Below are 14,652 nucleotides of genomic sequence, written 5' to 3'. Positions count from 1 at the left end.
TGGTGGTCGTTAGCACGTCTGTGTTAACTCGACAGTGAAAGGTTTGGTACTTTCAAAATTCACTCTATTTTCTAGATTAAGAAAGAGGTCATTTTAGCTAGGTTTTAATACGTTTAACTTTCTTTTCTAGTAACTTATCGTGGAAGCCCAGGGTATGTTTTAACATGCCTAATTTTGAACTCCATTTTGAGTGTAAAGAAGTGGAACGAAATGTGCTTTCAAAAGTCAGTTTTCAAGGGAATTTCGGTTCTTTCCCATTTCCATATGGACTTATCAGTACACATCAGGAGTCCTTCTGGGACGGCTCTGCTCTCGGGACCCCTCTGGTTGCTTTTTCCCCTGGATTTTTCCGTGCAGCTCTGTGTCTCATCACAGGGAGTTTGGCACACATCAATGTGCTGGGTTTCCAAGGTTTTGCCTTAATGAGCATCTCCCAAGAGCAGGCCCTCATCGCAATGGGGGCTTTGCGGGCAGCCTGACTCCAAGCAGGACTTGTCACGAGGCCGCAGTGGGCACTGACACGCTCTCTCTCTCTCTCTCTCTCTCTCTGTGCAGTTTTCCCCAGCATCCCCGAGGAGCCAGGCATGCCCTGTCCGGGAGAAGACAGTGAGTACCGCCTCTCCCATGACGTGTGTCACGGTGATGGGTTGACGTGTCTGCTCTGCAAGGCGGGGAGGATGGAGCTTGGTGACCCGAGGCTTAGGTGCTCCTCGCGAAGTGTCTGAAAGCAGAGTGGGTACCTGGTGTGGCCTCGTGTGGGGTTTTCACTGGTGTCCTCGCCCTTGGCTAGGGATGTATCCACCATCCGACAGGGCACCGGCTTGGTCAGTGGTGCCATGAGGTAAAGCCCAGGAGAAGCCCTGGTGTCCCCCGGCGGGAAGGGCCCTGGCTGGGATGGCTGGACACTGCTCCCGTGTGTCTGTCCCAGCTGCGGCCACCCCCAGACCTGGTCATCGGCCCCTCCCAGTCCTTCCTGGGTCCCCCAGGGAGGCACCCGTTCCTCCTCCACGGCAGGTCTGTTGGTTGGAGATGGAGTCCCAGGGGCCGTGGGTCAGAGGAGAGCTTCTGACCACGCCCCGGAGGCCCCCGACCCTGAACAGTGTGCCTGCCTTGTCTTTCAGGGCAGGGCCCCCACTGGGTAGGGCATAGAGAAACTTGACACCCATCACCAGACCCTCCTCCGGCCCTGGCCTGGTGCTGAGGGGCTCTGGACCACAGTGGCCGCTTGTTCAGTTAGGGCGACTTGGCTCAGCCTCCTGCCAGCCGGGGTCCCAGGGCGGGCTCCGGATCAGGTCCCTGGGCCCGGCCTCTGGGTGCCAGCAGCGTCCTGTGTGGGGTGGGAGCAGATTTGAGCAGAGGCCGGCCTCCGTCTGTGGTCTGTCAGACCCAGTGAAGCTGTTGAGTGGGCACTGGGGTGCGTGAGCCTTGCATTTCGGGGAGCAGTCGGGGCTGAAGAGAGGTTTGGAAGCCCTTAGCATAGAGGAGGCTGTTGAGGCCACGGAGGGTGTGGCCAGTGATGAGGGCCGGGCCCTGGGGTCTCCCAAAGAGAACAGGGGACCCTGGAGGAGCGGTCAGCAAGGCCATGGAGACATCCCGATCGTGGAGTCCTGGCGGGAGTGGAGCAGGCAGCCTGAAGAGGCCGCAGCAGCCCAGGGGCCGGTGGGAGGTGCTGCCCCACGGGGCAGACGTGAGGGGCAGGTGTAGGAAGGCTGGGGGGAGAGTGAGGAGTCCCAGCGCGTCCTGGCTGGGAGGCAGATGTCCGCCGGGGGTAGATAAAGCCAGAGGTGGGGGGCAAGCCTGGAGCTTCTGAGGCCTGGAAGCCGCCCTGAGAAGGCGGGCGGGGGGGGGGAGTCAGTCCCACGGGTAAGACTTTCTGGCCGCCGCCCGCCCCGTCCAGGACAGCAGGCTCCTGTGCGCATGTGCGGTTTCGCTGCGAGCGGCCCTTGGACCTGCCAGGACGTGGGTCAAGGCAGGACACTGAGGGGGTGGGGAGTGCGGCCAGCTGGGAGCAGACCCCATGCGCAGAAGCCCACCCGCAGGAGCCCCAGGTGGCCAGAGAGGAGCTCGTCGGTGGGGGGCTCGGAGGCGGGTGGGCCTCCCAGGGGTCCTCATCCCCTGCGGGGCTGCCCCTCCCTGTGACCTCCCGCCCCGGGGTACCCACGGCTCACGGAAGGGGGACACTTTTGATAGTTCACGTTGTCTTTTCAGACATAAAAGGATAAAATAAGGTAGACCTTCCTGCTGGAAGGAGGGTCCCCTCCACTGTGCTCTGTACGAGGGGTCCCCCAGCTCGTTTCTTTGCCCCCTTGATGGCTCTCAACCACAGTGACAGGCTGTCTGTTTGCCCAGAGCCGTCGCCAGCAGCCCGTGTTGGCCTGCGGTGCGGGGGTGGCCCAAGCATCTCTGCATCTTGGTTTCGGCTGCCCAGCCATCAGCTCAGCCCAGGGCCCCGGCAGTGCCGCCCCGAGGGCCGAGGGCCGTTCTGTCCCCGACTCAGTGCCCTCCTGGCTTCATCCCCACGTGGATGCCGCCCTGTCTGGGGCCTCATGTAGGGGATGGTGATGGGGGTCGGCACAGCCGATGCGGTGCCCTCCTGGGGTCGTGGGGGTCATGGGGTCTCTGCCGGAGGGTGACGTGGGCTGACGCGTGGGCAGGGGCTGCATCACCGCGGGGGAATGCGGAGAATGTGGGGCCATCCCCACTCAGCAAGCAGGTCCTTGAGATGCTCACCAGGGGCGGCTCCAAGCTCCAGGCCACTCGCTTTTGTTGGAACATTCCAGCAGCCTCTCCACGGCCGGTGGAGGGTGGGGTGGACAGAGGGTGGGGGTGGCATCCCCTCCCCGGCTCTGCTCTTCGGCTCTGCTCGTCCGGCTCGATCGTGACGCTGACCTTGGGCAGTTAGGACGGCCCTGCGCTGGTTCCCCGAGGGCCCGGGTGCAGGCATGATCCTGGCACCTGCGTGGGCGTTGGTGTTCACTGCCAAGGCCGGGCGAGTGAGAAGGGTCAGGCTGGTGGGACAAATGGCACCCTTGACCCAGGTCAGGACCGCATGCAGATGCTGGCGGGCCTGACGGGCGGTAGCCAGACAGGGACACGCGGCAGAGATGCAGCCTCGAGGTCATGCCTGGGTATGTCCGGCCGGGCCTGTGTTCGTGGCAGCAAAGCCCCTTCCAGCACCTTCTATGCAGGTTGTCAGTCTGAATTTAATCGGTTCTATAGGGTTTTTAAAAAATGGTGTAAAGTACACCTAACATAAGATGTGCTATTTTAACCACTTTAAACTGAACAATTCAGTGGCATTTAGTAGGTTCACCACCTCTGCCGTTTCTGAAACACGTTCAGGAAGAAAACCTCGTGCCCACGAGCCGTCACAGGTCCTCCGCTCAGCGCCCAACGGCCACCAAACTGCGCCATCTCTACGGAGTTACCCGGTGTAGACATTTCATGTGAATGGAATATATGATGTGTGGTCTTCTGTAACTGGCTTCTTAGCGTGATGTTTGTGAACTTCATCCGTGTTGTAACGTGTATCAGAACTTCAATCCTTTTTTTTTTCCCCAATTTTTTTATCACGGTGAAATACACATAAAATAAATTTATCATCTTAACCATTTTTAAGTGTATAGTTCATTGATATAAACTGAATTCATATTGTTGTGCAGCCATCATCACCATCCGTCTCCAGAACTTTCTCATCTTCCCAAACTGACGCTCTGCCCGCCTGAGACACTCACTCCCCCCCCACCTCCCCCAGCCCCGGGCCCCACTCTCCTACTTTCTGTCTCTGTGAGTGTGACTCCTCCAGGGACCTCACAGAAGCGGGATCACACAGAATTTGTCCTTTTGTGTCTGGTTTATTTCACTCGGCATCATGTCCTCAGGGTCCATCCATGTTGGAGCAGGTGTCAGAATTTCCTCCCTTTCTAAGTTTGAATAATATTCCGTTGTATGGATGGACCACGTTTTGTTTATCCATCATCTGATGATGGATACTTGGGTCGCTTCTGTGTTTTAGCTACTCTGAATAATGCTGCTATGAACATGGGTGTAGGAATATCTCTGAGACCCTACTTTCAATTCTTTTGGGTATACATGCAATAATGGAATTGCTGGGTCATATGGTAGTTCTATTTTTAATTTTTTGAGCAACTGCCATACTGTTTTCTACAGTGGCAGCACCATTTTACATTCTCACCAGCAGTGCACAGTGGTTTTAATTTCCCCATATTTTTACCAGTGCTTGTTGTTTTCTGGTTTTTTGATAGTAGCCATCCTGGTGGGTGTGAGGTGACATCTCACTGTGGTTTTGATTTTCGTTTCCCTAATGATTAGTGATGGTGAGCCTCTTTTCATGTGCTTGTTGGCCACGTGTATGTCTTCTTCGGAGAAATGTCTACTCAAGTTCTTTGCCCATTTTGAATTGGGTTGTTTGTTTTGCTGCTGTTGAGTTTTAGGAATTCTCTACATATTCTGATATTAACCCCATATCAGATATATGATTTGCAAACATTTTCCCCCATTCTGTGAGGTTTTTTTTGTTTGTTTATGGTGTCTTTTGGTGCACAAAATTATAAAATTTTCATGAAGTGCAGTTTGTCTATTTATTCTTTTGTTGCCTGTGCCTTGGTGTCATATCCAAGAAATCATTGCCAAATCCCATGTTGGGAAGCTTTTGTCCTTTGTTTTCTTCTAAGAGTTGTATAGTTTTAGATCTTACGTTTAGGGTCTTTGCTGCATTTTGAGTTAACTTTTGCATGTGATGTGAGATGAGGGTCCAACTCTGTTCTTTTGCATGTGAATATCCAGTTTTCCCAAAACCATTTGTTGAAAAGACTGTCGTTTCCCCATTGAATGGTCTTGGCACCCTTTCTGGAAATCATTTGACCATATGTGTGAGGGTTTATTTCTGGGCTTTCTGTTCTATCCCGTTGGTCTATATGTTTGTCTTTATGCCAGTACCACAGTTTTGATTACTGTAGCTTTGCAGTAAGTTTTGAAATCAGGGAGTGTGAGTCCTCCAGCTTTGTTCTTTTTCAAGATTGTTTTGGCTATTCTGGGTCCCTTGAGATTCCATAAGAATTTTAGGATGTTTTTCTGCAAAAAACATCATTGGGATTTTGGTAGTGATTGCACTGACTCTTCAGATCACTTTGGGTAGTATTGATATCTTAACAATATTAACTCTTCTACTCCATAGACATGAGATGTCATTCTACTTATTTATGTCTTGTTTAATTTTTTTCAGCACTGTTTTATAGTTTTCAGTGTACAATCTATCACTTCCTTGTTAGATATATTCTTAAGTATTTTATTCTTGATGCTAACATAAATGGAACTGTGTTTTTAATTTCCTTTTTGGGTTGTTCATTGTGAGGATATAGAAATGCAACTGATTTTTATGTGTTGACTTGGTACCCTGCTATCTTGCTGAATTTGTTTATTCTAACAACGTTTTTGTGGAATCAATTTTCTATGTCATCTGTGAACGGAGATAATTTATTTATTCCTTTTCAATTTATATGCTTTTTATTTCTTTTTCTTGCCTAAATGCTCTGGTTAGAACCTCTAGTACTCTGTTGAATAGAAATGGTGATAGTGGGCATCCTTGTCTGTTCTTGATCTTGAAGGAAAAGTTTTCAGTCTTTCACCATTGAGTGTGGTGTTTGCTGTGGGTTTTTCATGTATGGTTTTTCTTGTATTGAGGTGGTTTCCTGGTTTCCTTTTAGGGCATGAGAAATGTATATGGTCCTTGTCCCTAGTTTACGGCAAGGAGCTCCTAAAACCCTTGGAATTTCCTGAGTGATAGGAGTGTCTTGTCATTCATTAGGAGGTGATTTAGGGTGGGGGCCCTGATAGCCTCAGGATGGGGCTGGTCACTGGAAAGACAAAGAGATTAGAGGCTTGGAACTTTCAGTCCCACCCCCTGACCTCCAGGGAGGGGTGAGGGGCAGGAGGTTGAACTAATCTCCAACAGCCAGTGATTTAATCAATTGTGCCTATGCAGTGAAGCCTCCATAAAACCCCAAAAGGATGGGGTTCAGAGAGCTCTCAGGTCAGATTTGGGGGGAGCGGCTCCTGGAGAGCGTGGAAGCTCCGCACCCCTTCCCCGTGCCTCGCCCCGTGCATCTTCCTTCTGGCTGTTCCTCAATTAATCTGGGAAGTTAAATGTTTCTCTGAGTTCTGTGAGCTGCTCTAGCAAATTAATCGAATTGAGGAGGGGGTGGTGAGCCCCCCACCTATAGCCGTGGGTCAGGAGCACAGGTGTCAACCTGGGCTGGCAGTTGGCATCTGAAGTGGGTGGTGGGCAGTCTTGCAGGGCTGAGCCCTTGACCTGTGGGATCTGACGCTGCCTGCAGGGAGATGGTGTCAGAATTGAGTTAATAGCTTGGTAGTATGGGAAAAAACATACCAGGTACCTCCTATTATTCCTAGTTTGTTGAATATATTTATGGTAAGAGGATTTTCTACTTTGTCAAGTGCCTTTTCTGCATCCATTGATATGATCCCATGTTTTTCTTTTGTTCTGTTAATGTGGTTCATCACATTGATTGATTGTTCATCTTTTTATTCCGAGAATAAATCCCACTTGGTCATGGTGCATAATCCTTTTAATATGCTGCTGAATTTGGTTTGCTAGTATTTTGTTGAGGATTTTTGTGTCAGTATTCTTAGGGGACATTGGTCCTTCGTCTTCTTTTCTTGTAGTCTCTTTGCCTTGCTTTGGTGTTAGGGTAAGTTGACCTCCTAGAATGAGTTAGGAAATGTTACCTCCTCTTCAGTTTTTTGGAAAAGTTGGAGAAGAATTGGTGTTAGTTCTTCTTTATATATTTGGTAAAATTCACCAGTGAAGCTGTCAGGTCCAGGACTGTTCTTTGTCGGGGAGGTTTTTTTTTTTTATTACTGATTTACTCTCCTTACTAGTTATAGGTCTATTCAGATTGTCTGTTTCTTAGTGATTTAGTCTTGGTAGATTCTGTGTTTCTAGGAATTTGTGCATTTCATCTAGGTTATCCAGTTTGTTGGTGTACAATTGTTTATAGTACTCTCTTACTGACTTCTGTGAAATCAGTAGTAATGTTTCCACTTTCATTTCTGATTTTAGTAATTTGAGCCTTTCTTTTTTTTTCTTAGTCCATCTAGCTAAAAGTTTGTCAATTTTGTTGATCTTGTCAACAACAATGGTTTCACTGATTATTCTCTGTTTTGTTTATCTCTGCTTTAATCTTTATTATTTCCTTCTAGCTTTGGGTTTAATTTGTTTTTCTAGTTTCTTAAGTTGTATAGTTAGGCTGTTGATTTGAGATCTTTCTTACTTTTTTAAAAAAGTTCATTTAATTTATTTATTTATTTTTGGCTGCGTTGGGTCTTTGTTGTTGAGCGCGGGCTTTCTCTAGTTGCGGCGAGCGGGGGCTACTCTTCGTTGTGGTACGTGGGCTTCTCATTGCGGTGGCTTCTCTTGTTGTGGAGCACGGGCTCTAGGTGCGCGGGCTTCAGTAGTTGAGACACGTGGGCTCAGTAGTTGTGGTGCACGGGCTTAGCTGCTCCACAGCATGTGGGATCTTCCCGGACAAGAGCTAGAATCCGTGTCCCCTGCGTTGGCAGGCAGATTCTTAACCACTGCACCACCAGGGAAGCCCCGAGATCTTTCTTACTTTTTAAGGAAAGCATTTATAGCTGTAAATTTCTCCCTTAGCTTTGCTTTCTCTGCATCCCATAGGTCTTGGTATGTTGTGTTTTTGTTTTCGTTTGTCTTTAAGTATTTTCTAATTTACAGTGTGATTTCTTCTTTGATCCATTGTTTAAGAGTGTGTCGTTTAATTTCCACACATTTGTGAATTTTCCAGTTTTCCTCCTCTTGTTAATTTCTAACTTGATCCTGCTGTGGTTGGAGAAGATATTTTGTATGATATCTGTCCTTTAAAATCGATTGAGACTTACCATGTGGCTTGACGGTTGGGAGGGCAGAGTCTTAACCACTGCGCCACCAGGGAAGTCCCCCTCTTGGGTGTTTTGTCACATCTTATGTATCCATTCACCTGTTGTTGGACGTTGGGTTGTTTCTGCGTCTTGGCTATTGTGGACATTCATGTACAGATTATAGGTTTTTAAGATACTGAATTGGTCATTTTGTTCTGGCCACAGCACAAAGAATTTTTCGAGTCTGTGTATGTTGAAACATCATCAGAATAAACTGTCAGCAGGGCCCGGGAGATGCCCCACCTTAAAGGGTTCTGGCTTCTGTTCGGTTCCGCGTCCTGCGCAAGCAGAGCTTGGTTGCCCTGCATTGCCCGCAAGGTGCAGGCGATGGAGGTGAATGTGCCGTCGGCTCAGCTGGGAGGCCGTGCTCCCTGCTGTCGGCAGCAGGGGCCTGATGGCAGCTGGGAGACCCGGGAGGCTCCTTCCCACCAAATGGAAGCACCCTTCCAGGGCGTTCCGGGGCGCTGTGGGGAGAGCTGGGCTGGCTGGTGACGTCCCCGGGGCAGGCGGGACCTGCAGGTGGTGGCCGGTGGTGGCTCTGGGTGGCTTATTGGAGTCCAGGAATGACGTGGCAGCACTGGGGCCTGAGGGAGGGCCACCTGCTGGCTCTGGGCAAGGGTGCCGGGCAGCCCAGGGCCAAGCACGGGGCGGTGGCAGCACAGAGGGGCTCTGTGACCTTATGGGACTCCCTCTGTGCCTTGTCCATCCTGCTGGGGGTCCTCCTCTGTCTGTCCTGCCTCTGCTCACACGGAAGTGTTTGTATTTGATTTTTGTGCGTTCAAACCTGTTTCACATTTTCCTTTCTGGCTCCCCCAAATGGAAGAAATATTTCGTTTCTTGCATTCTGGTCTTTGATCCGTCTAGAACGTACGGCTGTGTCCCAGGTGGTGTCGGCCTGGGTGTCTGGCTGGACGCGTCTCCTCTCTCAGACGTGAGTGGCCAAAGCTCTCGGGCCCGAGATGCAGCAAACCCAGGTCTCTGCTCTGCCCCTCAGGCAGCGGGACCCGGGGAGCCTGTGAGATGCAGCAGATGTCGTACCTGGGGGCGGCGGGGACGTGGAGAATGCGCCGCACACGGGCCTGGGCCGCGGCTCCTCCAGAGCAGACAGTCACGGTGACAGACAGCAGGCCGGTCCCCGCTGGGATTGCCGCAGTGGGCATCAGGGTCACACCCGGGCGCTGTGCGGGGATCCCGTCAGGGACCCTCCTCGCCTCCCCTTTGCCGTCCCACCCCCATCAGGAAGGGAGGGCGCAGGGCCAGCAGGCGGCCGGGCCCCTTCCAGGCAGGGTCCCTGAGTGCCCACTGGACGGCCTGCTCTAGGCTCTGCTGGGCCACTTGTCCTTGCAGCCCCGAGGCCTGACGGGAGGGAGAGGCCTGGCACAGGGCAGCGGGGACTTGGGGGTGTGCGGTGCTGCTGGGCGTGTTAGGTCCTGGGGCTGCGCGACCTGGTACCCTGAGCTCAGAACAGCAGGAGATGGAGTCTGCAGTGGGAGCTCCGGGGGAGAAAGGTCTGGCTCCGCTGGCCACCCACTCCTCCCTCCAGCTTCATGGGCACCTCCCCTCTGTGTCCGCCTGTCTTTCCTCCTCTTCTTACAAGGACATGTCATTGGATTTAGGGCCACCCAGGTAACCCAGGATAATCTCGAACCCCTTACTTCCTCACGTCTGTGAAGACCCTTTTCCGGGTAAGTCCCATCTGCAGATTCCAGGGTCTAGGACGTGGACATGTCTCAGGGGCCAGCACCCAGCCCCCTACAATCGACTACACTCAGGTCCGATCGCCCAGTCTCCTCGTGGGGCGGTGGGTGGTCCGATCCCCCCGCACCCTGTGGGTGTGGTCTGCCCCCAGGAGGTGCCCTCTGTACAGGGTCCCTGCGGGCCTCTGGCGTGGAGCTTTGCGGCAGACACTGTGCAGGTTTGCAGGGAGCCCAGGGCCCTCGCAGTGTTCGGGTCGAGGTCCCGTGCGGAGCTCTGAGGGGTGGGACCCTGGGTCGGGCGGTGGAAGGTGGATTCACACCAGCCCCCCTCCTGACACGGGGTCACTGCAAGAGGTGTGGGGGACGGGGACCTGTGGGCTGACGTTTGTGCTGTGGCCAGGCTGGCGGTCAGGAGCATCGCCTGGGCCGGCTACTTGCGTACAGATTGTGGGTCTGGGTGGCATGTCCGTGGGTCTTCCCGCAGGGAGCAGGCCCAGCAGGGGCTAAGCGTGGCTGAGACCTTCAGCCCTTCTCCCAAGGACAGTGGGGTCCTGTTGCCCACTGCCCCGTCGGCCCCCCCTGACGGCCTCTGTCCTTAACATCTGGCCGCAGTCCCCTCAATGTGACTGGACCCCTGTCAGCCACTCCTGCCGGCCCCTCCTCCGCAGGGGCTCTTCCCAGGGACCTGACTCCGGCCTGGGGGGCTGGGGGTGATTGTCAGCTGGAGCGAGCCCCCAGCAGGGCGGCCGAGGGGTGGAGCGGCCTCCCTGGGAAGGTGTGGGTAGTGACTGTGTGTGCCTGGCTGGGAATCAGGCAGGTGTCCAGGCAGCAGCCGCGGCTCTGCCAGTGGAGCAGATGACAGACCCGTTTAGCTACTGCCTTTCCTTACCTGGAAAATGCGGTAATGGGACTGTGAATCAGACACTGTTTGTGAAGCGCTGAGACCCCCACGGAGCGAGTGGTTGTTCAGTGTGTTTTTTTATTTATTTATTTTATTTTTGGCAGTGTTGGGTCTTCGTTTCTGTGCGAGGGCTTTCTCTAGTTGTGGCAAGCGGGGGCCACTCTTCATCGCGGTGCGCGGGCCTCTCACTATCGCGGCCTCTCTTGCTGCGGAGCACAAGCTCCAGACGCGCAGGCTCAGTAGTTGTGGCTCACGGGCCTAGTTGCTCCGCGGCATGTGGGATCTTCCCAGACCAGGGCTCGAACCCGTGTCCCCTGCATTGGCAGGCAGATTCTCAACCACTGCGCCACCGGGGAAGCCCTTCAGTGTGTTTTAAAGGACAGTTGGGGGCACTTACAGGGCAGAATAAATGCAGTAAACGAAGCCCTCTCTGTCACTCGGGAGTGTCCCTGTGGGTGGTGAGTTGGCCCCAGGAGGGCTTCCTGGGGGAGGAGTCTCGTTGGAGGCCCTGTCACACGGAGTTAGCCGTGGACACTGCGGGCTGGGCTCTCGGGTGACCCCCGGGATGGGGCGTGGGAAGGAGGGCTGCAGCGTCAACACCGGGATCCGGCCGGGGCAGGGCTGGCGGGTCTGGACTCAGCCGGGCTCCTCAGTCCTTAAAGGCCTCGGAGAAAATGCAAATCTGGGGGTTTGGTGCTGGATCCCGTCTTAAAAGCCGGCGGTGTCCTGCAAGGTCCTGGGAACCTGGCGCTGGCAGCCTGTGTGCTTCGTGTCATTGGTCCTGGCCTGTCCACACGCTCAAGCGACAGAGGTGTCCCTGGACTGTTGGGTGGGCTGGCTGGTGTAGGAACCCCCCTCCAGCCTGCTCCCAGGGAGAGGCGTCCCACGTTCTGGGGGGCAGGCAGTGCTGCAGAGGACCCTGCTTGTCACCTGGGTGGCCCTTGTGTGGCTCTGGGGCCAAGCCTGGCACCCAGGGCAGGACCGCCAGGGTCGGGGAGATTGTATCTGGGCCAGGACCCTGTCCAGCCTCACCCCTCAGGTCTGGAGGTGGAGTCTGGCTAGGAGGATGCTTGACTGCTGGCTTTGTCTGCAGCTGTGCCCCCTGCCAGCCCCTGTGGGCTGGGCCAGGCTTCCTCACCTGTCAGGAGCCCCAGGCCTTTGGGGGCTTTCGAAGCCCTCTTACTCCCAATCAGTGGCAACGGGGTGGGGATGACAGCCTGGCCCTGCTCTCCCTGAAGCTGGGCCCCAAGCCATTTCCTCTTCTATTCTGGGGCAAGAAAGCTTTCACAGCCTGAGGTGTTAAAGGCAAGTACCTGGATACATGCGAGTCAGCCTATGGGAGAGTGAGCGGAAGGGAGACTCACCTGGGCTCTCACCTGGGCTCTCACCTGGGCACGTACGTCCAGAAGCCCAGAGGAGTGGTGACCACGGAGTGGGGCCGGGTTGGGGCTGGTGGGGACAGCCACGGGCTGCAGGGGCCACGGTGGGTTGCAGAGGAAGGGGCATCCCTGCCAGGGGCTGTGGGAGAAGAGGGGGCTCAGGCTGGGCCCCCTGCCCACCTGCCTCTCTTGTCCACGCTCCCACCCAGTGTGGCCGGAACTGCTGTCCCGCCTGTTCTCTGGCTCTGAAGCTTCGCGTGCTTCCCGGACACACGCTGGGCGACCGCCCAGAAGCAGAGCTGGTCCTGGAGGGGCCTTGGCTGGGGCACGTCTCCCACGGCCACAACCCACCCAGGGAAACCAGGGGTCGCTCCGTGCGGCGGTGGCGACTCCTGAACACACGTGTGTTTGTGAGAGCCCAGAGGGCGGTGCCGCCGTGCTGCCGGGTCCAAACCCCGGCTCTGGGCAGGTGGGGCAGCTTCCTGTGCCTCGGTTTCCCCTGCTGTGAAAGGGGTCTGGAGTGACCGCCCCCTTGGGTGCTGTGTGGACACTAGCAGCACTAGAAGGGCTCCGGGAACAGGCTGAGTACCGAGCTCGCCGCCTCGCCTGCCCCCGCTGGTGGATCAAGGGCAGGGAAGTTGCCCCCGTCGTGCGCTCAGGGCCACCCAGCGTCCTCAGAGTGAGAGGACAAGAACGAGGCCCAGCGTGGGTGGGGGGCTGGGGGTGGGCCGGGTAGTCGAGCAGGCGTGGGTGGCCCGGTTACCACCGAATCCTTCCAGGAGAACGGACGCCTGTTATTCCCTGGTGTTTATAGGTGTGTGTACTGTTTTATTAAAAATCCAGTTTCAGGAAATTCCGTGGCGGTCCAGTGGTTAGGACTCTGCTGGGGCCCGGATTTGATCCCTGGTCGGGGAACTAGGATCCAGCAAGCCCCACAGAGTGACCAAAAAAAAAAAGAAAAAAGAAAAAAATCCAGTTTCGTTCAGCTTTGTCTCAAATTATTTGCAATAACCTGGAACAGCTACTTTTCCACCTAAAATGGACTTCCAGTAAAATGAACAGTCTCCCGGTTCAGCTTGGGTTTTCTAGAGTTCTGCAAAGCTGGATGTTTGGAATGACTGGAGGAGAGATGGCTGAAGGGCAGCAGCTGTGACACCAAGCTCGTCTTATGCGGGTTTTCCCCTTGGACTCAGGATAAATTTGCATTTCCCATCGAAGCCCACTGTAGATGTGATGGTTCCGCGATTTTATGATTTTATAGTCTTAGGGTTATGCCAACGTTTCCCGTAAAAGCCAAACGATAAATATTTTGGGCTCTTTGGGCCATGTAGCCTCTGTCTTGGGCTCTCAGCTGCCGTGCGGTGTGAAAGCAGCCCCAGTGCGGCAACGGGGGAGCAGGGCGGTGCTACCACGAGGTGTTATCGATGGATACTTTCACGGCTTCTGGGGACCTTCTACTCCAGTGGCGCTTCTGGAGTTGTACTGAGTTTCAAACACTCTCGCACGGCCACTCGACGCCGGGTCAGAGAAGCTCCAAGGTGACTTCAGGCCGGAGCAAGGGAAGGAGCTGGAGTCCAGACCCAGAGCTGTGGCGCGGACTCTGTGTCGGGAACACGGGTAAGCGTAGGCTGCTGAGCCGGCTGCCTGCCTAGAACCGATCAGAGGAGGCAGCCTGGGCCGCGGTCGCTCGCCTCCCCAGCACACGTGCCGGCCTGAGGGTGGGGGAGAGAAGTTTCCAGCATCTTCCATGCCCCCAGCGTGAAGCCTGGCCACGCAGGCTCAGCACAAGCCCTGGGGGCTCCAGGGAGGTGGGCCGAGTCCCCTCGTGATTTTGGAATTGGAGGGAAAAGCCGACCAGGGCTGGATGCCGGGTGTGGTGGGGCCTGGGGCGGATGTCGGAGGTCCGGGGTCCACTCTGGCCGCGGCCGGCACGACACAGGCCGCGTGGGGGGGGGGGCCCTCCCGCCTCAGGCTGGAGCAGGTGCGGTTCCAGGCTGGTCACCCCAATACTCGCCTCCTTGGGAGCTCGGTTCCCCCATTCCTGCCCTTCCCTCTGGCCCCCCCCCCCACAGTAGCAGCAGCAGGACACACCCCCTGACCTGAGTTCGCTGCCTCGCTGACCGGAGCCAGGCCTTCTCTCCTTCCCCTCCCGCCGGGCCACGGTGCCCAGGGCCTGGGACCCGTGAGCATCTGCGCTGGACCCATTCTTGGCCTCAGCGATGCAGGTCGGAGGTCACCCGCACTCTGATGGCCGCGGCATCCCCGCATCCCGGCCGGTGAGCCTCATGTGGCGGCCCCAGGCCCCGCCGGGCTCTGTTCCCCACGGACGCTGCGTTTGAGCAGCTCCGGGAGGCCGAGCCGCTGCCCCGGGCTCCCTTCAGGTCCATGTCAGTGCAGAGATGCTTGTGGTCCTGTGACGTCAGCTCCTCGACATCCAGGCCGTGTTTTAGCTGGTGCCTCAGCTGCCGGCTCCAGCTTCCCAGGGGAGCCGGGTACCACCCGGGCCTGGAGACATGAGGAGGCAGGGATGTGAGAGGCGGGGGACAGGCCGGCCAGCCTTCCTTTAAATATCTGCCCTGGTGCGTGAGCCCCCCTTGCCTATTGTCGGGTCCAAGGGGAGCAGGGGGCAGCATCGGCGCGTTCAGGGAAGGAGGATGCCTCCTTTCATGCCCACTGCTCCGTAGAGCATAAAGGATCC

The 14,652-nt window shown here is 55.3% G+C and overlaps 1 protein-coding gene across 3 annotated transcripts in view; it reads left to right on the top strand.

Moving 5' to 3' along the window:
- Window positions 1-14,652, top strand: part of PRKCZ (protein kinase C zeta) — a 99,165-nt gene that overhangs the window by 7,031 nt on the left and 77,482 nt on the right. For all 3 annotated transcript variants that reach the window (XM_061185118.1, XM_061185117.1, XM_061185119.1), the window contains one exon: window positions 556-606. In XM_061185118.1, the coding sequence (XP_061041101.1) occupies window positions 556-606 (51 nt within the window). The remainder of the gene's footprint in view (window positions 1-555; window positions 607-14,652) is intronic.

The sequence above is a fragment of the Eubalaena glacialis genome, chromosome 3, assembly GCF_028564815.1.
Source record: "Eubalaena glacialis isolate mEubGla1 chromosome 3, mEubGla1.1.hap2.+ XY, whole genome shotgun sequence".
NCBI lineage: Eukaryota > Metazoa > Chordata > Mammalia > Artiodactyla > Balaenidae > Eubalaena > Eubalaena glacialis.
Note: the sequence above shows the minus strand (reverse complement) of the source record. Positions and strands in the feature narration are given on the sequence as shown.